Below are 24,982 nucleotides of genomic sequence, written 5' to 3'. Positions count from 1 at the left end.
ATTACACTTGCTATCGACTTAAGGAGACTAACAGAAGAGATCGTAAAGGAAAAAGAGAAACTATACGAACAAGATATGATGTGGCAACACCAAGATAAGACTGGATAGAATTATGAACTTTGTTTGGACTGATTTGGACATTAACGCAGTAATAAGAAGATGATCTGAATTCCCCTTTGGATCTTGAAGTATGGGTTCCCCCAACAAAATTTAAAAATTTGGCTTTGTAATTCGGAATTTATATGATGTGATTTAATTTGATGTGATTGGCCAGTTAATAAAAATTATTTAAAAAAACCCAAAAACAAAAATGTTGGCTCCATTTCAGCTTCCCCTCCATAATATCTAGTTCAGCTCACCTTGAGTCTTGACAGGGGAAACCCCTGTTGTACAAGTGGGAATCCTTGCACTGACAGGCGGTGTTAGCTGGATATTGACGAGGGCATAGCTAGAGATCCACTGGATCCTAACCCTCCCACTCATCCTGTTGGATATAGCCTTAGGACTGCACCTTTCTCTGGCTACCAAGCTAAGAATATGATTTAGTGCAATGTATGCTAGACTGTGTGAGGTGAGCTTCATTTCCTATGGAGAAGTGATGTAAGCAAGCGTTGCCCGGCTATGGCTATTTATCAAAATGTATTTAACCGTGATAGCTTGCTATCGAGAATTTGCGTCGTTACCAAATGAGAGCAGGCGGAAAAGGCAACAATTGTCATGCCGTTCTGAAACATTAAGCCCATCGCGCGACATAACTTGTGTCACTCTGTAGACATAAAACAGGCACAGTGCAGTCAGTCAACAACGTCACCGGAATGTAAACGGGATTCGAAGGGACGGCTGACAAACAAGACTGCTAATTGAAAAGGGCCGCAAGTGTCTTTCTACGAGGGGGCTATGAGCCATGAAATGCACAGAGGAATAAGTAATAAAGAGAGAGAGAGAGAGAGAGAGAGAGAATGAATAACTGGCAGGTAAGTAGAAGAAAGAATCCCTCAACAAAGCGATGGATGGAAAGCCCAGCTCGTGTGTAAAGAGTTGTGGTGGCTTGCTTGGCCCCGGAAAACCAAGCGCTCTCAACTGGAAACCTATTAATTGGTTGCGAAGCACCTTAAAGGCAAAGCCAGCGAGCTGAGGGTCAGCAACTGGCAGCCCTTCACCCAAACCTGGCCCCTTGACCAAAACATAAAATTTGGCCAGCTAGGGAGACGAATAACAGGCATAGCGGGAACAGTGGTTCTTGACTATGAGATTTGAGGCCTACTATCCTCTACCTCCTCCTCAGAGTAGTAATATCCCTATATAATTAAGTCCTTGAGCCCTTGCCTTGAGGGCAACAGCCAAATGAAGATAATAGTTAGAAGGAGCAGGAACTTTTCAGCGCTGGCTCCCTGCTTGCCAGTTTTGTTCCTTAGGGAGACTTGCCTGGCTTGTTACCTTTTGACATTTAGAAGGTTGGTTCTATGACCTTGTTACGTCCCAAAGTGGGCGGTGACAGTGACTGCGTGTGTCTGCTGTTTGCAAGCTGCCTTTTCCCGGATGTAGCTGTTTTATTATCTGTTTGATTTTATTGCTGAGCAATTAAATCCATTTTTATATGTAATTTAGTTGACAAACCCCCTTGAGGACACTGCTGGGCCATTAGATAGGATTCAATATACAGTGGTACCTCGGGTTACGTGTTTTCAGGTTATGGACGCGCCAAAACCCAGAAGTACCGGAACGGGTTATTTCTGGGTTTCGGCGCTCGCGCATGCGCAAAAACACCAAATTGCGTCACGTGCATGCGCAGACGCAGCACTGTGGTTTGCGAACACTGTAGGTTGCGAACGTGCCTCCCGCATGGATCACGTTCGCAACCCGAGTTTCCCCTGTAGCTTTGTGTTGTGCTCTTGTGTGACCAACAAGAAAGCCCAACCTGAGGCTGTGTGGATGAAGGCAGTGTGCAGGAAGGACCAAACTTATTTTTCAAAGCTGAAAGACACCAGGAACATGGAGCAGGTCTTGCCCTTGATCTCCCACCCTGTCCTCACTACCCTAAATGCAGCATGTGGTTGGGTGAAGAAGAAAGCAATCCTTACTCCAGCCTCGGATGAAGGGCTCCATTGATAGATGAGTGGTGGGAGAAAAGCTAAGGAGTTTATTGGCAAGAAATGGAACTCCACTTTTCTTCCACTCACCATAGCTGATAGGTCATTAGTTAGGAAACAGGGGCCCACACACTTAGCCTTGGTAGCCAGCAGTTATTTGCTGTTACCCACCCATTACTGGCCACCACCAAACCCTCTGACAGGGGTGCCTGCTATAGGGGGTAGAAAGAGCTTCAGCTCCCTCAATATTTCTATGCAGGGGGCTGAGCCCCCTCCAGTATTGACAGAGCCGCCATCCCCTGCCACCTCTGGCACTACCGCCACCACTGGGTGAGCCCTGGCACGCCGGGTGATGGCAGGAGGTGTGGAGGGCGATTTTCACCCTCCACACTCCCCGTCACGACCAGGAAGGTGCTCTGGTGACTCTCAAAGGGACGCCCACGTGTCCCGGCAGGCCTGGCCAGACTGGGGGGCAGGGCATGTCGCACTCGTGATGTCATGCACATGCAATGGGCCACCCCCAATGCTGGGCCCAACTTGGCGCGCCTGCCCTCTGACAAGGGGGAATAGAAAGAAGCAGCCCCTTGTTTCACGCAGTGAGATTCTCGCTGCTTCAGAGTGTCCCCAAAACCTGATAAGCAGTGAAAGATTCACGTCACTTGCCCACCTGGCCCTCCTGGTGTGCCAGAGGATAGAGGATAGAGGTGTGGTGTCTGCATAAAACAGGTAAAGCGAATTCGAGGGCCACTTTCCTTTCTGGGAGCCACATACCAGTGGTGGGAGGGGCCACAGGCAAAAGTGGGTGGAGCAATGAATGCAAATTTTACCTTTGACAGGGCTAATTTCTACACACACTCATGCACCCTTCTCTAACCTTCATTTGGGCAAGGAAACAGTGGCGGAGCTTCATGCTCTAGCACTGGGGGGGGGGAGAGCAGGTGGGGGTGGGGTTGGTGTGCATCCTGGGGGTGTGGCGCGCTGCTCCCAGGGGCGGTGGGTGTGTCCTTGGGGCATGGGGCACTGCCCGCAGGGGCATGGCGATGTTGGGAATTGAGTTCCCACCAGCTGCGAGGTAGCAGCACATTGTTTACATCATGTGATGTGTCTGAGCGTGAGACAGGAAGTCTCAGCTGGTTCTCAGTGCTCAGTTCTCAGCGTGTAACTTGAGAACGTCCTTTCACTTCTGAGGTAGAAGCTTGAGAGTCGAGCCGTAGCTGCTCAGGAGAGCAGACATGCTTGTATTAGCTCCGTGTTGTACAGTCTTAAAAAAGTAGTGTGTTAGCCTACGGACTGTTTCTTCTGTCATGGAATGCCAGAAGATTAGTGTGCTCCTCTCAGGAGGGAGGGGTCGCTTATTACCGGTCTCTCTGGACTGAGGGAGGATTCCAGCCAGAGAGTGACCACCGGAGAGAGGCCCTGGTGTCTGGGGGAAGGTGGCACCCTTCCCGGGGGGCGTTTTTTCAACAGGCACACCGCCTGTGGGGGCATGGCACCCAGTGCAGGTGGGGGGAGGGGGGACAACCGCGATGGCACCCAACCGGGATCACGCTGCCGGGGGTGGTGCGCTCCACCTGCACCCCTCTTCCTCCGCCAGTGCAAGGAAGCAGCATTATCGGAGTTCAAGGCTGCATTCCAGCCAGGTAGAAACACTCTTGGAGGCTACAAAACCAGGCTGGCCAGGAACATGGCTTGGGAGGGAATGTGGCCTGGATGTGTGTGTGTTTGTTTCACATTTCCCCCCTAAGCCTGAGGTTCCCCATCCCGAACATACAGTGAGAGCAAGGCCCACTTTGAGTTAGTTCTCTGATAAATTACCGTACTGGTACCATCCGAATTGTGCACTGGCAGATGGTGGCAGAGATGTGCTCGGTGTTGTGGGAGGGGAGAGCATTTCACAGAACAACCTCCTTCTACCAAAACCCCACAAAAGTATCTCCCCACGACAAGGACAAAACGTCTCTGAACGGATGGGGCTGTTCTGAATGGCAGTGGAGAAGCAGATCTGTTAAACTTTTTTAAAAGTAGTGATATGGCAGGAATGTTCTGTCTCTTTTTTTAAAAGGGCAGCAGAAATTTAAAACTTTTTAAAAAAATCTTTTTAAAAGAGTGTGGAACAGAGGAAGGCAAGGAATATCGTGTTGGCTGGTGATGTCACCAGCACTAGCCAATAGGTGCTTTAGACTGACACATGCACAAGCTAAGGAAGAAAAAGCCAGCAGAAGGCTGCGTGGGCACCATTCATTTAAAGAACATTTTGATGCATATATATAAATTGGCCTACTCAAAAGCACCCCAAAGAATTTCCAGCACCCTAAACAAACTAGTTCCCAGGATTCTTTTTGGGTGTGTGTGTGTATGCTTAAATGTACGATGTGTTCACAACTTCATTCTCCTCTCATCCACCTTTTGGGCTTCAAGTGGGCTTAAAGGAAGGCAATACTACGTTTCAAAGCAGCCTACAGACGCCACGTACCTTCTTTCGTCGTGTCTGTACGACGTGGAGCTCCTCCCACTGGTCCAAATGAACATCTTAGAGGATTGGTCTCCGCTGCCTCTCCTTACTGTGGAGGTCCTGGAGGGTTGGTGGTAGGACCTAGGAAGCAACAGACAGCCAACATCACCACGTGCTGAGACCCTGATGGGCCCCATCGCATCCCTCAAACCCAAGCGGCAAATCCTGGTTGGATCGTCCAATGTTTGCAGGCCCTGCTCGGTGTCGAATGGCTTTTAGGTGATTCCAGGTAATGTGCGAAACAACAGGGATGACCTTCCTATTTCCCCTTCCATCCAGCAGGTTCAAGTGACATTAAATTATTATCTTCTCCTCCTTCTCCTGGACCGTTCTTTCCCCTCCAACTTCTATCAGACTTAACAACACCTCGTTCTGACGCCTTCTCAAGTGAGGCTTAAAAAAAGAGAAATAATTTGTATAGTAAACCCTGTCATGGTTAGATACGGCCCCTGAATGTTTCAATTCTCCTGGTTGCCTTTGCAAGCCTTTTCTGCTCCCTGTTGCTTCCTGATGGGAGCCTCTGTTTGTGCATTCGCTCTAAGCAACCGTAAGAGTTACAACAATTATGCTGGATCTGCTGTGTATTCTGAATGCACTGATCTGTTGCCAAAGCTGCGGTGATGCTTAAGTTGTGGTTAAAGTCCATCACCTGGATGATGATCCTCTGATTGGCAGGGGTTTGGTGGAGGAGGGAGGTCACAGCAATTTTGACAAGTGCTCCATGACTACCAAAAGGGGAATCTATTTTCTTAGAAGCCTGCAAGGTGAACGTTTCCGAGCACAATTCAAAGTGTGGGTGCTGACCTTTAATGCCCTAAACCGCCTTGGTCCAGTATATCTGAAGGAGTGTCTCCAGCCCCATTGTTAAGCCAGGACACTAAGTTCCAGCTCTGAGGGCCTTCTGTCGGTTCCCTCACTGCAAGAAGTGAGGTTACAGGGAACCAGGCAGAGGGCCTTCTCAGTAGTGGCACCCGCCCTGTGGAACGCCCTCCCAGCAGATGTCAAAGAGAACAACAATTACCAGACTTTTAGAAGACATCTGAAGGCAGCCCTGTTTAGGGAAGCTTTTAGTGTTTGATGCATTACTGTATTTTAATATTTGTTGGAAGCCACCCAGAGTGGCTGGGGAAACCCAGCCAGATGGTCGGGGTATAAATAAATTATTATTATTATTATTATTATTATTATTATTATTATAAACACTGTTTCCTTTCAAGTTCTTTGCTATTCCCTAGCCACATCTCCATGACCTCCAACATTTCTGCAATGAAAATAGGGACGTCCTTTCCCATAACAATAACAATAATTTTATTATTTATACCCTGCCCATCTGACTGGGTTGTCTGAGCCACTTTGGGCAGCTTCCGACATATAATAAAACATTTTAAAAAAACCTTCCCTATACAGGGCTGCCTTCAGATAACTGGGGGGTGGTGGTAGTGGATAACCCCATACCCTTTCACATTTTTCCGATGAAAAGAGGAACGTCCTAAGGAAAAGTGGGGCATTCTGGGATTAAATCAGAAACTGGGAAAGCTTCCATCAATCTGGGCCTGTCCCTGGAAAGTAGGGAACACTTGGAGGGTCTGGCAGACTGGCAAATAATTAATCTCTTACCTGGTGGTGACGAGTATGTCAAATGGGGAAAGGGAGGGTAGAAGAGAGGAATATTCTCCTTCTTATGCCCATAACTCCCTTCCCCATGGGGCCTGGGATCCAGGGTGGCTAAGATGTGGCCATCCCAACTATAAACAGAGAAGTTCTTCAAACAGAGGGCTGACATCCTGAGAGCCCTTCAAACACAGGGCTGTCCTCTGTAAAGCCAACCAGGCTATTGTGTTGTTCATGATGCCCTGCTTGTAAGCAACTCACAAGCATCAGGCTGGCTGCCATTGATAATGGCTTGCTGGACTGGATGCACTGTGGTCGGGTCCAGCTACACCTTTCTTATGTTTGGTATGCGGTATCACCACCATCTTAGCAACAGAAGGACCGTTTCCCCTCTGCCTGGGCTTGGCTTCAATTACTATATTTTTCGCTCTATAAGAAGCACCAGACCACAAGATGCACCTAGTTTTTGGAGGAGGAAAACAAGAAAAAAAATATTCTGAATCTCAGAAGCCAGAACATCAAGAGGGATCGCTGCGCAGTGAAAGCAGCAATCCCTCTTGCTGTTCTGGCTTCTGGGATAGCTGCGCAGCCTGCATTTGCTCCATAAGATGCACACACATTTCCCCTTACTTTTTAGGAGGGAAAAAGTGAGTCTTATAGAGCAAAAAATATGGTAATCCCTATCCCTACTCTGCTCTCACTCCCCTCTTTTCTCATAATAGTCTCTCTCTCTCTCTCCCACTCTCTGCTTTGTGCTTCCTTTCATGTCCCCTCCCCTCCCAGCACCTTGTACAACCTCCCACTTGGTGTCTGCCAAGCGCAAAACCACCCCCTCTGGAAGCTGAGGCTTCTGTGAGTCCTTCCACCACCAAACCAGCAATTTCCACGAACAACCCCCGTCTCCCAAAGCTGATCTGTTTCCTTTCACGCCGTCTAGGCTTATTCACAGGTTCACACACAGGCTGCGCGAATGATCACAAAGAGCTCTGGCCTCACAACAAAGGCTCCAAGAGTTCCCAGAATAATTCCAGGACACATGTCTGTGATGAGAGAGGTGGCTCCGCACTACAGTATTAGAGAAGGCTGTGCTTCAGATGAATTTGAAATGGCAGGTCCTGCTGAGATCCAAAGTGCTGCACTGTAAGGTTTTTTTTCCAGAGGATGTGAAAATCAGGCCATGCCTGATTATTAGTATTATTATATCTTTTTTGTTTATTCACCACCTTTTCCCCTGACAGGCTCAATAAAATAGGAAGAACAGCTAAAAATATAGAAGAAACAATAATTTTAAACAATTAAACATAAACATTAAAACTACCTACCTACCTACATCTATCTATCTATCTATCTATCTATCTATCTATCATCTATCTATCTATCTATCATCTATCTATCTATCATCTATCATCTATCTATCATCTTTCTTTCTTTCTTTCTTTCTTTCTTTCTTTCTTTCTTTCTTTCTTTCTTTCTTTCTCTATCATCTATCCATCTCTATCTAAAATCTATTTAAAAACATACAGATAATTACAATAAAAGCATCCTTTCATTGAAATCGGTCAGTTCCCAAAAGCCCGTTGGAATAAGAATGCCTTCACCTGCCAGCGGAAGCACAACAAGGAGGAAGCCAATCTAACTTCTCTAGGGAGTTCCAAAGTCTGGGAGCAGCCACCAAGAAGGCCCTGTTCTGCACCCCCAACTAGCATGCCTTCGAGGGTGGCAGGATTGAGAGAAGGGCCTCACCTGAAGATCTCAAAACCCAGGCAGCTTTGTATGAGGGAAACCGGTCTTTCAGCTAGCTTGGACCTAAACTGTATAGGCTCTGAAGATGATGGAGTACTAGCTTTGGTTTGATATGCATAGAGTTTCCAGAGGAAAAGCAGTTCCCATGACTCTTGGATCCCCACTCCAAATTGTTTCTCTGGAACGTTGTTTAGTATCTATGAGAGATTGCCTTGTGCTCCTACTTAGAGCAATGCAATGTTGCAGCAAGGTGACCAAGTAAGGGACAATGACAGCAAATGCTCAGGGAGAGTCCCTTATGAAGGAGAAGGGCTTCATTATGTCTCACCCCCCCCACCCAGTGCCTTCAAGCTGTCCATCTGCGACATCATTAACGCTGCCTGCTTCATTAGCAAGGGTGAGCCGCGGCCACCTCCGCCATTTAACACGCAATTACATGCCTAATCTTGTGTAAAATGGTAACACTAATGACATCACCACAGCCGTACCCAAAGGTCGGGCGCATGCAACCTTCTCCTCGGTGCTTCTGTGAGCTGAAGGATCTAAGTGAAAAGGCCTTAAGCGGAGCAGTATGGTATAAATTCTACACGGTCGTCACTGAGCACCTTCTCGCTGTCCCTTCAAGACCAAAGATGGACAGCTTGAGAGAGTGACGGTGTTGTTATGGCCACAGTTGAGCTCCCAGAATTCCTGGGTCAAATGCTGGCAGCTGTGGAGGATTACTTCCCTTGTTTTCTGCCTTCTGTGGCCAGCAAAGAAGAAGTTTGTGGGTTCCCTGGGCCTAAAGAATGAGCCTATATCAGGGAAGGGGAAACCTCTGAACCTCCAGATGTGGTTGGACTCCAATTCCCATCATGCCTCAGCCAGCATGGCCAATGATCAGGGATGTTGGGAGGTGGAATTCAACAACATCCAGAGGACCAAAGACTCCCCAACTCTGGTCTACATTCAGCCTCCTATTTCTGCCACCATTTCCTCAGGCTCCTGTCTCCAAGAAAAGATTGTTGGAAGGAAGCGGTCGTTCAGATATTCGCAGCATGAGTCGTTTAGGGATTTAAACCCTAATGTGAACATCTCCAATTGGGCCTGGAATGGAACTAGCAACCCATGCAGCTATCTAAAAACAGGGATTATGTAAGATCTAAATGGAAGCCAATGGAATTTGTTGGTATTGGGATAATTTTGCATTGAAACGCTGATGAATTTTCACGTGGCTGTGCGAGAACTGAACTTAATACCGAAGAAGTGGGAAATTGAGAGAACCGGAAATGGATCGATTTGTCTGTCACCGGGGCAGACTGAGGTTCATGCGGCAATGGTGCTGCCTCTGATAGACCGGCTAGCGTTTATTTCCTATCAGTCGCTCTCAGTTAGCATCATTAACTCTCTAGCCTGTTTCTATATGTTGCAGGAGGGATGAACCAAACGATCCACGGGCGGCAGAGCTGCCGCAGGGCCTGCAGGGGGCGGGAGGCAATAACAGCAATTACATTCACACCCCCACAAGCTTTCCCCACACAGTTGTGATGTCACAGACTTGCAATTGCTATATACGTCAAGAAAAATACCAGGGTGCATCTGGCAATTTCTCTGCTGAAGTTCAACCTGTGCAACGAAACAGGAATAGTCACAACATGTCTTTCCAACAAACTGCAAACACCTGAAATTTCCGGACTCTCCCCATCAGCGCTGCTTGTCAGGCCTCTGACGGATGGGTCCCCAAGCCCCTGCTGCATTGAAAATGCTCTGCTTGCTGAGATGTCCTTTTAACCCAGGTCACGGTGGGAGAAACTGAAATGTGTTCCTGCTAGAACTCTACAGTGTCAAAGCTATGATCCGCAAATCAATTATGGAAAGATGCCTGGGTTTAAGGAAGATTCACTCCTATTGACTTACTATTGGGAGAACTATAATAGACTTCATATTGCCTTGTCACATATGTTATATGACATAAAGACTAGCCAACTGTTATCTGCACTGTCCGCAGTCTTTAAGGAAGTTTCTGTGGGATATTCTTGCTGTCACGGTCTGGGCAGGAGAGATATACAATTGCTGCTCACCCATTAAAGCGGTGGGTGGGGTTTGCGACCCACCGTGGGCTTCCCTAGCCCAGGTGACACCCCCTTTTGCTTGCTGGCATTTGCTCCACCCCCTCCACAGCTAGCCAATTGGCTGCTGGCTGGGGGGTGGGTGGAGCAGGGGCCAGGTAGGGAAGGCTCCAGCCGACCACCCCTCCAGCCGGTCTTTGAAGCGTCACCCACCATCCCTCCATCTAACTTTAATGTGCTTTTCTTGCAGGCTAACCTTTTCCTTTCTAGGTTTGTGGGCATTGTTACGATCACATGATGGTTGCTGTTTCCCAGATCCCTAAAGGAATTTCTTCTGCTCTGCAGGTTTTGCCTTCCCCGTAGCAATTGTCTCAACCTTGGCAGTTTTAGGCCTATAGTCTATTTTCAGAGTGGGGGGTAGCATTATTATGCACCCCCATGCGGAGGTGTTTGCAGGGCCCATTAAAGGGTTGATTGCGGGAGTCACTGGCCCTGAGCAGCAGTGTAAGGTCGAGCTCAGGTGAAGTGGCGGGGCACGCTGTGTAAATTCTCATTTTACAGTCTCCCTCAACAACACTTGTCTGTCCTGCGCACCCTCAGACCCACCTGGGGCTGAGAGGGATGCCGTGCAATGCCTAAGCCAAGGTTTCCTACATCTGAAATCAATAAAGCTGTGGCCTAATTTAATCCCATACATCATTGTCGTGTCTCCTTATTTACGGGCTGGCTACCAGGCCGGGGGGGTTAGCGCAAATAGACTACTCAGTGGAATGGCTCTTCAATTCATTTTCTACAACCCGTATAATGTTTTGTTTTGTTTTTGCAGATAAAAATGAATAAACAAATCAGAAGAATTCACTTGAAATTGGGGGTTCCAGGGGTGGCTCTGCCCCACCACAGAGTCTACTGCTGGCAGCACAGATTGCCAGGAATGAATCTGGGACCTTCTGTATGCAAAGTTTGTCCTATACCTTGGTGCTACGATTTCTCCCTAGGGGTGTGGCTGTATATATATGTGTGTATGTGTATATACAATGCTTTTGTGTGTGACAGTACCCACCACTTGTGCTGCCACTCACAGCACTTTTATCAATATGTGCATATCTCAACTTTTACCCCCCAAAGTATGATCTATCTATCTATCATCTATCTATCACACACTTTCCTTTGCATAAGCATATGTACCCAAGGTAGGGATGTCAGAGAATACTGACAAAAACAGAAGAAATGGCTGTTCGTGTATCCATCCCATGTGAATCGGTATTCACTATTGTTACTTTCAGTCCACAAACGATACAGAATTGAAATAAGTGAAAAGGATCTAGGGGTCTTAGTAGACCGCAAGCTTAACATGAGTCAATGGTGTGATGCAGCAGCAATGTTCTAAGATGCATCAACGGAAGTATAGTCTCCCGAACAAGGGAAGTCACAGCCTTTGTCAGATCACACTGGAGTCCTATGTCCAGTTCTGGGCATCACAATTTAAGAAGGATATTGCCAAGCTGCAATGTGCGCAAAGGAGGGCAACCAAGATGATTATGTCTTATGAGGAACGGTTGAGGGAACTGGGTATGTTTAGCCTGGATAAGAAAACAAGCTTGCTCCATCTCCCATGTGACAGCCCTTTAGATATTTGACGATGGCTATCATATCTCCTCTATTATATCTCCTCTATTATATCCCTACCCAGGGAAAGTTCAACATATGTACCCAACTTACTGGACGTGAAACCAAAAGACCTGCAAGCTTGCCGAACAAGATAAAACAGAAATAAAACCAGCTAACTCCCACCCACCCCAGCCTCTCAATTCCTAGCTGCAGAAGTTTCCTGTTTACATGTCTGCATGATCGATGCCTTTCGCAATGCACAGCTAGGAGAAAGAGATCTTGAGATCATTAGATAGTTCACTAGTGTATTACTCAGCGAATGAGAGTCGCTCCACAGGTTTTCTGGGGTGATTGCTTTCTCCTTCCAAGGTTAGATGGAAAAGATTAGATTTGCTTGTTAAAAGGACTCCACTTTTTCACATCTGCACACAGCCAAAGAAGGATAAAGTGACCAATATCTGCAGAAAATTTCCTCCAAAGAAGCTCCTAGTTTGTAAACTGTGTTATAGCCCCTGGGTTGCTTCGCTCAGTCAGTTTGGACCTCTTTATCTTCTCTGTCTGCATAGGAAAGGACCAGCACTCAGAGCACATGCTTTACATGAAGAAGACCTCACATTTGGTCCTCTTGCTGTTACTAAAAACATAATCAGATAGCATGAAATGGGAAGGATCCCCCTCTGGGACCCTGGAGAGCCATTGCCAGTCAACATGGACCAGTGACGGGGAGCTTCAAGGTCTTTCCCTCTGACTCTTGAGACTCTCCCCAGATGTCAGGGACTGTGTTGAGGAGGGCTGCACTGAGGATGAATGGTGGGAGCCACCCCCTCCCCCTTATCCTGAATCTTCCCAGGAGCAGGAAGACAGTATAGATTCGGAACAGTGGTTTGCAGAGGGGCATAGTTCAGAAAGCAGAAGCTGGGAAATACTGGATGGGGAAAAGCTAGGAGAAGAAACACTGGAAGAGAGAGGGTTAACAGATTCACAGTCTCTGGACAGCATTCCTCCGCCCAGCCCATGGTCGAGAAGAGCTCAGAAAGTGTCAGAACAGAAAGCACAGAGTATAAACTCAGATTACAAACATAGGAGCGACGTAGACTAATAGGGACAGAGAGAGTGTGAGCCTTAATTGGGAGCACCGCCATTCTGGGTAGACACTTTCTTTTGTCTTCGCTGTGTTTATTAAAGAAACTAACTGGTAAGAATTCATTTCGTTTGATCTGCTCATTTACGGCCATGGGGGAGGAAGCAGATTATTATTATTATTATTATTATTATTATTATTATTATTAATTATTGTTTATTATTATTTGTTATTATTTGTTGTTGTTGTTGTTATTATTATTATTATTATTATTATTTGTTGTTGTTGTTGTTGTTGTTGTTATTATTATTATTATTATTATTGTTATTATTATTATTATTATTGCCTGGCTGGAATGTGTCCTTGAATTCTGAGAATGCTTCTTGCCTGCTTGGATGGAGGATAGAGAGGGGTGTGTGCAGAAACTAGGCTTCTGTACAGGGTTGAAAAAACACATTTGTTGTTCTGCCCATTTTGCCTCTGACTTTGCCTACCTCTGGCTTGTGACCCACAAGGAGGTTGTCCAGAAGGGAATGCGGCTCTTAGTTTGAACAAAAGGGGTTCCCACCCCTGGAATAGTCAACACTAGGCTAGACAGACCCAGCATGAAGGTCATATGTAAAACCACATCCTGTCACAATTCAGTGTAACCAAGAAATACAACCCAGTCAGGACAGGACATGCATATTTGCTGGCTTGATACTCAACAGGGGCAGGGAGAGGGTTTAGCCCCATCCCGGTGGAGTCCCCAAATGCAACCATTCATATTAATATTCATATCCAACGGTGTGTGCATTTTGTTAAATAAAATAAAATAAAATAAAATAAATGAAAATTGCTTGTTACCCTAGGGAGAAAAGTTAAGAACTGGAGCAGAGAGGGCCAAACCTGCCCTGTGCCCTTGATACTAAGTGGTCTGGCCTTCACTGAGGGGAATTTTGTCGGGGACAGAGATGTGTCTCTGTGCGCAGAGCATATAGAGATGTGTTATAACCAGTGTTACTGTTCTAGAAAAAGAGGAACCAGAACTCACCATGAATGCCTTCTCTTGTTCTGGACTTCTCCGCGACCCTTCCCCTCTGCAGGGAGGTGGGACCAATTCGGATGGTCCGCCCCCGCCACTTAATGGATCCAAATGGTTTCCAGAGAGTGGTAGGGGATGCTTTATCCCATGTTGATGGCCTTTCAGCTGATTCCCTGGTGGCCCGCTGGAATGCGGAGTTAACCAGGGTTATCGACTGTCTGGCTCCGAAGCGCCCTCTCCGATTGCATGGAGCCCGGACAGCTCCGTGGTTTTCTTCGGAGCTGAGGGCGATGAAACAATCGCTGAGACGGCTAGAGCGTCGGTGGCAAAAAACTCACTCCGAATCTGACCGGACACAGGTTAGAGCTCAACGTCGAGCCTACCAAGTGGCGATAGCGACGGCGAAGAAGACTTTCTTCACCGCCTCTATTGCATCTGCAGAAAATAGTAGCAGGAGACTCTTTCAGGTGGTTCGTAATTTAACGGAACCACCTTTACCACCGGGGCCTTGTAAAGCCCCCAAGATCTCCTGCAATGATTTTGCAAAGTTTTTTGCAGATAAAATCACTCATATTCGGAAGGAGCTAGACACCACCGTGGGAGCAGTGCCGGGGCGGGAGAGTGCTAGAGCTCTGTCTGGTCAAGTTGCATGGAATCAATTTCAATCCGTTACCCCCGAGGATGTGGACAGGCTGCTTGGACGCGTGAAACCAACCACCTGTCCCCTGGATCCTTGCCCATCCTGGCTAATAAAAGCAAGCCGGGAAGGGCTGGGCGATGGGCTCTGCGGGGTGGTGAATGCTTCCCTCTGTGAGGGAACATTCCCAGATCCGCTGAAAGAGGCGGTCATTAAACCGCTTCTTAAAAAACCATCTTTAGACCCGGCCAGTATGGCCAACTATCGCCCAGTCTCAAATCTTCCTTTCTTGGGCAAGGTGATTGAGCGTGTGGTTGCTGAACAACTCCAGGCACGCCTGGAGGATGTGGACCATTTGGATCCCTTCCAATTGGGATTCAGGCCTCATCATGGGACTGAAACTGCCTTGGTCGCGCTGGTTGATGATCTCCGGTGAGCTAGGGACAAAGGTGAGAGTTGTTTCCTGGTTCTGCTGGATCTCTCAGCGGCCTTTGATACAATCGACCATAACATCCTTCTGGACCGGCTAGAGGGGCTGGGAGCTGGGGGCACTGTTATACAGTGGTTTCGCTCCTTCCTCCTGGGCCGTGTTCAGAAAGTGGTGGTGGGGGATGAGTGTTCAGACCCCTGGGCCCTCACTTGTGGGGTGCCTCAAGGTTCCGTCCTCTCCCCCATGCTTTTTAACATCTATATGAAGCCGCTGGGAGAGATCATCAGGGGGTTTGGACTGGGTGTCCATCAATATGCAGATGATAGCCAGCTCTACCTCTCTTTCAAATCAGAACCAGTGAAGGCGGTGAAGGTCCTGTGTGAGTGCCTGGAGGTGGTTGGAGGATGGTTGGCGGCTAATGGATTGAGGTTGAATCCTGACAAGACAGAAGTACTGTTTTGGGGGGACAGGGGGCGGGCAGGTGTGGAGGAATCCCTGGTCCTGAATAGGGTAACTGTGCCCCTGAAGGACCAGGTGCGCAGCCTGGGAGTCATTTTGGACTCACAGCTGTCCATGGAGGCGCAGGTCAATTCTGTATCCAGGGCAGCTGTCTACCAACTCCACCTGGTATGCAGGCTGAGACCCTACCTGCCTGCGGACTGTCTCGCCAGAGTGGTGCATGCTCTGGTTATCTCCCGCTTGGACTACTGCAATGCGCTCTACGTGGGGCTACCTTTGAAGGTGACTCGGAAACTACAACTAATCCAGAATGCGGCAGCTAGACTGGTGACTGGGGGCGGCCGCCGAGACCACATAACACCGGTCTTGAAAGACCTACATTGGCTCCCAGTACGTTTCCGAGCACAATTCAAAGTGCTGGTGTTGACCTTTAAAGCCCTAAAAGGCCTCGGCCCAGTATACCTGAAGGAGCGTCTCCACCTCCATCGTTCTGCCTGGACGCTGAGGTCCAGTGCCGAGGGCCTTCTGGCGGTTCCTTCATTGCGAGAAGCAAAGCTACAGGGAACCAGGCAGAGGGCCTTCTCGGTAGTGGCGCCTGCCCTGTGGAACGCCCTTCCAGCAGATGTCAAAGCAATAAATAACTACCTGACATTCAGAAGACATCTTAAGGCAGCCCTGTTCAGGGAAGTTTTTAATCTGAGATATTTTAGTGTATTTTTGGTTTTTATGGAAGCCGCCCAGAGTGGCTGGGGAGACCCAGCCAGATGGGTGGGGTACAAATAATAAATTATTATTATTATTATTATTATTCTCTTAGAAGGCAATGGCACCCAGCTGAGAGGGGCCAGAACTGAGATCCGGCTAAAAAAAGGCCCTGGTTGTTGTTATCATTTGGCTTCCCCTCCCCCAAAAACAGAACTCAAAATGGCTCCCTCTTTGAATAGCTTGAATGTAGCCTATTGTATAAAGGCAAGTCTGCTGCTCCACCCCCTGCTTTCTTCGGGCCACAACCACCGTTGCTGGGTGGCCTCCAGAAGGCTGCATGAGAGAATGTGGCCCCTGGACTCTTAAAAGATTGCCCAACCCTTTATTACGGAGTAGGAATTAATGTTGGGACACCATGGTTAGCAGCAGACTCCTGTCTTTTGCTGGGTTTCCCCAGCCACTCTGGGCGGCTCCCAATAGAATATTAAAAACACGATAAAACATCAAACATTAAAAACTTCCCTCAACAGTGCTGCCTTCAGATGTCTTCTAAAAGTCATCCCTGACATCTGATGGGAGGGCGTTACACAGGGCGAGCGCAACTACCGAGAAGACCCTCTGCCTGGGCCTTGAATTAAGCAGGTCTCTTACATAAGTCTCTCTCTTTCCCATATCATTTTTATTTAAAAACATTTCAAAGCATTTATCATCATACATATATTTTTGACGTACAAAGTTTCTTCTGGGCTTCCCACTCCTCCTTTTCTGATGTTTGCTTTTTGCTCCTTTTTATTAGTTGTTTTATAACACATATATTTTTATTGTGCAAAACCCATTACTGTTAAATCTTTCAATAATACGCTGCTTATATTTCAAATCCTGCCAGTGACTTGATATATGAGTGATACCCTACATAAGTCTCATTGAAGGGAATGCAAGCTGCGCACAAGCACACAAGTATCTCGTGTTTCTAGGCTCAAAAGACAACGCCCTTCCAGCTGCCAAAAATCATTTTATTTCCAGAAAATAGCCAGCCAAACCAACAAGCCTGTGTGCAGTCACTTTGGAGTGAGCCCATTGAGCTCAAGGGAGCATTTCAGTGGAACTCACAAAGAATTAGGCTACGTTGCCAACACTGCACTCAGGGCCATCTTACCCATAGGCACTAGGGGTGCAGGGCACCCAGGCGCCAGCCTCTCAGGGGTGCCAGGTTGAGAACTCAGGCCCCAAGAGTTGAGTCCGGGGAAGAGCCCCCCATTGGTTGGAGTGCCGTGATGGGCTCTTCTGCTGCGGGTGGCTCTGTGCCATGAGTTTGGGGGCGATTGAGCCAGTAAGACGCTGAGACGACCGGCCGGCTCCGCCCTCCTGTGTGCCTGGGACTGGGCAACCTAAGGGGGTGGGCACCGGGCAGATCTTTGCACCCCGGCACCACATATGTTTAAGACAGTCCTGACTGCACTCTGTTCAAGTCTGCAGCCATAACTTTGAGCAAATGCTACAGTGTCAGCAATGATAAGGAATAGGGCCAGTGGGGGTGGAAAGAAAGTTCATCTTGATAAAAGAGGAGCAGTTGCAAGGTCAGCTGCGGAAAGCAATGCTTCTGCATTAGTAGATGACAGCTACCATTTTGGGAACATTTAAGAACTTGGATGGCACTTCCCCTGCGAACCTCTGCAGTGGCCCAAGTAGTGGCAGAACAGCAACCCTATTCTAGTGTTGGCATTTACTGTAGAGTGGGGTGGGGAGCCTGTGGTTCTCTAGCTGTGGTTGAACTCCAACTCTCATCAGCTCCAGTCAGTGTGACCAGTGGTCAGGGATGATGGGAGTTGGAGTCCAACCACAGCTGGAGGACCACTTCTTGCCCCTCCCTCTGGTAGAGCAAGCAGAAGAAATTAACAGAAGAAAAAAGAACCACAAAACCCTAAGTTTCCAGACTCTGACTTGCCTACAAAGGCATCCCACTCAGTTAGATGGATGCAGCAGAAAAGAGGCCAAGGATGATATCTCCAGTAGTCCTACCAGCTACTAGTAGTCCTGCTACTGCTACCTGCCTTGATCCAGCAAGGCTTTTCCTACAATGGCATAATAATAATAATAATAATAATAATAATAATAATAATAATATGCTCCACCCATCTGCCTGGGTTTCCCAAGCCACTCTGGGCAGCTCCCAACAGAATATAAAAAATGCAATAAAACATCAAACATTAAAAGCCTCCCTAAACAGGGCTGCCTTCAGATGTCTTCTAAAAGTCAGATAGTTATTAATTTCCTTGGCATCTGCTGGGAGGGCGTTCCACAAGGTGGGCGCCACTACCGAGAAGGCCTTCTGCCTGGTTCCCTGTAACCTCATTTCTTGCAGTGAGGGAACCGCCAGAAGCCCCTCAGAGCTGGACCTCAGTGTCTGGGCTGAATGATGGGGGTGGAGACGCTCCTTCAGGTATACTGGACCAAGGCCGTATTGGGCTTTAAAGGTCAGCACCAACACTTTGAATTGTGCTCAAAAATGTACTGGGAGCCAATGTAGGTCTTTCAGGACCGGTGTTATGTGGCCTCGGCATGCACTCCCCCCCCCCCGCTATTGTTTGACGCATTTTGCAGTGGCAACAGAGGTCACTTCCTCTGGCTGGCTAACAGCACTCAACTGGAATCTCTGCCCCTCTCAACACAGCAATAATTGACACTTCTGCCTGTCACCTCACAACAAAGTGTTTTTTTTCTCCATCAACAAAGTTCTTCATGCCTTGCCAGTTAGAAATGAGTTTGTATTGACATAGGACATGACATGTTGAATGCTGTATTTACCATCTTGCATGCTCTCTGGGTGATTTGGAAGGTCGGGGCCACATGTAAAAAACGGGGCAGTTTTCTGTTCTGTTACAACCTTCCTCCATAAAAGTCAAATGCCTCCACCAGATTCAAAGGATAAGACAACATCGGAACCTGAACTCAAGAGTCTTTATACCCCACAAATGTCTCTGGGTGAAATATCCTTTATCATCTTTCTTTCTGTCTATCCCTGTTTGCCATATTATGGGAATAGGTCAGTAGGTTAGTGGTAGAGCAGTTGTTTCACATGCAGACAGTCTCAGCCTCAATCCATGGCATCTCCAGGTAGCATTGGGGACCACTCCAGATGTCCTTTTTATTGTGCATTCATGACAATTTGTTCCAGTGGTATAGCATTGGTTGCTGGTGCCTGGGGCAGGCGGGCATGTGCTGGGAGGGAGGTGGAGACACCAGTCCATCCCATCCTGGCCCTCACTGCCGATGCCACCAGAGCGACCCCACCCTCACCAGAGCAAAGCGGGGTCATGCTGAGCTGCCTGCCAGCCTGTGCATAGGGGAGCCTGGCTGGCCAACGCAGAACTTGGATGGCAGAGAATAGCACTGGGCCAGGCCACGCAGGGATGGCCTGCTTCACATCCCCTCAAAAATTGTGTGCCTGGGGCCCTGCCCCTGATTTGTTCTTATAATGCTATCAGGCCAGTCCAATACCATCCTGTTTGCGCTTGCAGAGGTTTTGGGCCAATCACACTGGGGAACTTTGCGCAGCAATTTGGGGCAGGCATGGGTTACGGAGAAGAAAAGGAAGTCCTGTTGCATAAGCTGAAACAAATTGGATGCAACTCAGTGTTTAGTATTTTTTACAACCTGTTTTTCCTTTAAAAAAAGAAAACGTATACTGTTTAATTTTCCAGCAGCCATCTTAGAACATGTTATAAACACTTACATAAGGGAAATATAAAATGAGATCCCCCCCCTTACAAAAAATCAAATTAGGATATTTTTCTGGTGTTTCAGCTGTAGTTTTTAGATGCAATGCACCCAGTCATCTTCCTCTTCTACATTTTCGGGTCTCTAGGGGCCAAAGCAGAAGATCCAGGCTGTTGAACTTGTTAAGTTGTGGGTGAACATATCAGACGACACAGCGATTCTTCAAACAGCTCTTGTTTATTCACAGGCCAGAATAGAACTGAACTGAAGGGTTCAGCCAGCCTGCTTATATAGAGCTCCACTAGAATGCAACAGTAACCATTTTCTGTAACTATCCAATCACTGAATGTCACTTTCGATCCCTTATTTGCATATGTGGACCTGAACTATCTGCAGTATCCCCCTGCTGGCCCAGGGTGAGAACTTTAGTACATAACAGAACTCATTTTACTGATGGTGTGTTACTAACATTATATACATGTCTTTTCTCATCAAGTAACAATACACAGAGGAAGAAAATGAACAGGAGGGAGATATGAGAGAGAAAAAGATGCTTCCCCCCCATAATTGCTTTATAAAATCAACTGTTGTTTACCAGAGAAGCAGAAATGCATGCAGCAGGATAATATGGTAGAGTCCTGAGGTGATAGAATGGACTGTACAAGTTAAAAAAACACCATGGGAGAACATTTGAAAACTTGATCCTTTAGCTGCAGTTTGAAGCGGTACAGTCCATTCTGTCCTCTCAGGACTCTGCCATCTCATTCTGCTTCAATAAAAAACTTCATTCCGTATCATAATCAAACTGCCTCTTTAAGTTTTCCCTTCAGCCACAAGAAACAAGCACAGGCAGAACCAATACACAGTGAGAACTTGAATGACTTGATTTTTCAAACCAACACTTGGACCAGCTTTAAAGCGGCCTGGGAATGAGCATGGCAGCAATTACGATTCTGTGGTGTAATTTATGAATGGGAAACAGCCACCGTCCACAGTGGACACATTGAAATATAAATGTGCCTCTGTTGTGCCTCTGTGTTGCAGATGCTCAGAAATATGATTAAAAAAAAAAAAATAAAGAGAGAGAAAGAGAATGATGGAAAACAGAAAACATCACATGTTGCTTCAGGGCTACTTCGTTTATTACCTAATTGTCACTATTGTTTGGTTTCATTTTGCTCATTGAGACGCAGCAGTTCAGTGCTAATGGCATAGTAAATTGCTGGCTGATGAGGTCCCCCAGATTTGCCCCCCCCCCCCCGTTCAATGTATATTTTCAAGAAGAAGAAAAAGAAAAGTGAAGGAAGTTGATGACAGGATCCATATTCTTGGCCTTCAGAATGCCTTAGTTTTTCACATAATTGGGCCTGACCCACATGTTGGGCAGGTGGGACGTTTGTCCAATATTCTAGTCCTATAAGGGGTGTTGTGTGGTCAGCGGGCTCCTTCAGACGATCTGTTTATTGAGGATTTGCTTGCAGAAAGCTTATGCAGCAGAGGTTAGACTATGGCCCGTCCGTATTGTGTATTTGTTCTGATTGGTTTGCTTCCAACAATCATAAAAAAAAAACATTAAAAGAGTCTGCTGGATGAGACCAATGGCCCAATCTTTTCTTATGTTCATAGACAAAATACAGATAAGATCAACAAAAAGCCAAAAATTTAAAGAATAACGTGCGATGCAAAATTCCTAAAATGCTCATCCAGCAAGACAGGGAAAAGGAATCAAAATGTCTTAGCTTGGTGCCTAAAAACTGGCAACAATGGTGCAGGTACATTGACGCATTCCTCAAAACAGGAGACCCCCCCCCCCCCACAAATTGAATGTGTTCTGAGCCTCACACAGCAGCCCCATCAAAACGTCTTACTTCTGCTCAACAATTCTTCCACCTCCTTTTGTCTCCACAAATTTGACAAAACACGATCTTTCCCACTTGGCATTCAGCGGTGATATGTATGATTTTGAGCCATGCACAGTGCAAACGATATCCATTTCAGACACTTGGCATCAAGGACATTAGAGTGGAAATTATTTGTTATTTTAGGAAGAAAGGAAGGGGCGGACCTGGGAGAGATTATCTTGTGACTTGAAGCACAGTCCCGGCTGGGAGATAGTGGAGAGGCATGATCTGGGATAATCACTCATTCATTCACAAAAAGGCAGCTAGAGGTGGAACAAGGACAGAAGCTTACTTGCTTGATCTCCTGCAAACCAACATAGAATATGCATAGAGATTGTAAAGCCAGTGATAAGCTGTTTTGCCAGGGTTCACAGAAGGTCTTTCACACATTCGGTGATCCTTGGCTTTGTAATTAACTTTACATGCATACCTACCACCAAGACAAATGCTGGTTTAACCCCCAGTCTAGCATACCCTCCAACATTTATCCGATGAAAATAGAGACGTCCCATTCCATAATGATAATTTTACTGTTTATACCTCACACAACTTACTGGGTTGCCCCAGCCACTCTGGCCAGCTTCCAACATATATAAAAGCATAATAAAGCATTAAATGATGGAAAAACTTCCCTATACAGTGGTACCTCTGGTTCATACTTAATTCATTCTGGAGGTCCATTCTTAACCTGAAACTGTTCTTAATCTGAAGCACCACTTTAGCTAATGGGGCCTCTTGCTGCTGCCACGCCGCCGAAGCACGATTTCTGTTCTCATCCTGAAGCAAAGTTCTTAACCCGAGGTACTATTTCTGGGTTAGCTGAGTCTGTAACCTGAAGCGTCTGTAATCTGAAGTGTATGTAACCCGAGGTACCACTGTACAGGATTGCCTTCAGACAGCTGGGGGGGGGGCATCATATAACTCCATACCCTCCAACATTTCTCCAATGAAAATAGCAACATCCTAAGGAAATCTGGGGCATTCCTGGATAAAATCAGCAACTGGGATGGCTTCTCTAAATCAGGGATGTCCCTGGAAAATACGGACACTTGGAGGGTCTGGTCTTGCTGCTTTCCTTGCATACATCCAGTAGGGTGTCTACATCATCATCATCATCATCATCATTATTTAAAAAATTGCAGCCACCAATATGTCCTTGCAAACTGAATTAGCAAAGATTAAAAAAGTTGCATTGTTTCTGTAGGATTGATGTTGGGACTATTATTGTTATTATTTCGGAGGACCTTAGCACAACCCATTTGAGCGCCACCACCATTGCCATGACACTTCTGCTTTTTTACGACCGCTGGGTGGTCACCCCACTGGGCATGGTAATCCAGTCAGGGAAAAAGGGAGGCAGACTATGTTTAGGGCACCTTTTCTAGCCCCTCCCTCTTTTCGGGGTGAGCGGAGTGGATCCTAAAAAGGTCTGCTCAGTCATGGATACAGCTGCCAAGCTGCTCAACTGATTCAGAATGACTGAATCTGTATCCACCACCCATGTGCCGGTTCATGACTAGGGGCTTCCAGATTTCACGATCCTGCCCCCGTTACCATTTGCCAATCGCCATGGGACTTTTGGGGTTCGGGATGGGTTTTTGGAAGACGCCTGTGCGTGAATTTGTTTTATGTTTGTAGATCAGTGCATGTTGACCAACGCACAGTCTCCACAGTAAGGCTCAGTTCCGATGGCATGAGTAGTCACGATGACCGGTAGATTCTTATCTGTTGCCTTCATCCACCCTCACAGCTGTTGTAACACACCACTAGTTATCATCTGCCTGTTCTGCTGTTGAGGACTTCTTGGATCATTCTTTGTCTAGCTCCTTCCCTTTGACCTTACCGCCTTGGGTGACCCTGCTGGGAGCACGAGATTCCCGATGGCTTCGCTCACAAGGGTCATAGGAATGTGCAAGCCCACTCACCACGACAAGGTGACGATCCAGCCAGCGAGGCACTCCTGCACCTCCATTCATTCAGGACGCAGCACCTTCCTCAGTGTGTCTGTGCCAGTTACGCTGCTGTGAGCACTCCAGAGCTGCGAGACAAGCAATCAGAACAGCTCGCTCGCTGTGCCCGGGAACGGCACGTAGACCAGCTGCCACCCAACAACTGCTGAGCGACATCAACCATCAGGATCGAGGCACAAGGACAGCTTCTCAAGCTGCCAAATATGAGTCTAGAAATGAGCCCCTGTCACTAGAACGGTCATCAGCATTTTCTTGAAACTCGAAAGAGGTTTCTTTTCTCTTTTTTAACTTGTTGTCATTTCAGGTGTGAGATAAACCTCTTGCTGTCCATTCGTTTGGAAGAAAATGTCATCATGCAAATCAGGCCAGCAGAGGCTGTGTGTAAGGAGTGTGTGTGCAGGAGCCAGGCCCTGTGACCAGTAGGGCTTTGCAGGACTGGGGCCTTCCTAAGTTTGTTTTGGAGAGGCAAGGTGCGGCCGCACAGGTGAGGCTGCTTGGTAACTCACTGCACCTGGTGGCAAGAGCCGGGAAGGGATATAAGGTCAGCATTTCCCTTCGGCTCTTTGCCACAGCAACACATTTCCTGCCTTGCTGCGTTTGGCTTCTTGCTTCCTGATCCCCGGACATTGGCTTCCTGACTCCCTGCCTCTTGATCCTCGGACCCTTGACTTTGTGACTCCTTGCTTCCTGATCCTCGGACTCCTGGCTTCTGGACTCTCGTTCCTGCTCCCACCCCGCCATCTTACCCCCGGTCCTGATGTCCTCAGCTGGGACTTCAATCACCCGTAGACCGAACCGTGACACTGTGAAGCACTGAGCCCAAAGTGGAGATCCAGACACATAGTGTGGCCTGACAGATGCCTGAGACTTCTTAGGAAATCCTTATTCCCCACCCAGAGCTACAATTCCCAGAGTGGTTTAACAGTCAATCCCTCTTCACAGGGATTGTGAGGGGAATAGGGGCCTCCTAACAACTCCCGACGGGACGCAGGTGGCGCTGTGGGTTAAACCACAGAGCCTAGGACTTGCCGATCAGAAGGTTGGCGGTTCGAATCCCCACGACGGGGTGAGCTCCCATTGTTCCTGCTCCTGCCAACCTAGCAGTTCGAAAGCACGTCAAAGTGCAAGTAGATAAATAGGTACCACTCCAGCGGGAAGGTAAATGGCGTTTCCGTGCACTGCTCTGGTTCACCAGAAGCGGCTTAGTTATGCTGGCCACATGACCTGGAAGCTGTATGCTGGCTCCCTCGGTAAATAAAGCAAGATGAGCGCCGCAACCCCAGAGTTGGCCAGGACTGGACCTAATGGTCAGGGGTCCCTATACCTTTACCTTTAACAACTCCCAACACCTTCAACAAACTGCAGCTCCCAGAATTCTTTGAGGGAAGCCATGGTTGTTTATAGAGCTATCACAGTGCATGAAATGTATGTTGTAGCGGTGGCCTG

At 47.4% G+C, this 24,982-nt stretch overlaps 1 protein-coding gene across 6 annotated transcripts in view; it reads right to left on the bottom strand.

Moving 5' to 3' along the window:
* Window positions 1-24,982, bottom strand: part of KCNMB2 (potassium calcium-activated channel subfamily M regulatory beta subunit 2) — a 315,905-nt gene that overhangs the window by 22,342 nt on the left and 268,581 nt on the right. For 5 of the 6 annotated variants that reach the window (XM_079978278.1, XM_079978280.1, XM_079978282.1 and 2 more), the window contains one exon: window positions 4,564-4,683. In XM_079978278.1, the coding sequence (XP_079834404.1) occupies window positions 4,564-4,683 (120 nt within the window). Of the gene's footprint in view, window positions 1-4,563; window positions 4,684-11,924; window positions 12,329-24,982 lie in introns of those variants that run through there. The other variant, XM_079978283.1, reaches the window with a different exon arrangement.

The sequence above is a fragment of the Podarcis cretensis genome (assembly GCF_951804945.1).
Source record: "Podarcis cretensis genome assembly, chromosome: 5".
Classification (NCBI taxonomy): Eukaryota; Metazoa; Chordata; class Lepidosauria; order Squamata; family Lacertidae; genus Podarcis; species Podarcis cretensis.
Note: the sequence above shows the minus strand (reverse complement) of the source record. Positions and strands in the feature narration are given on the sequence as shown.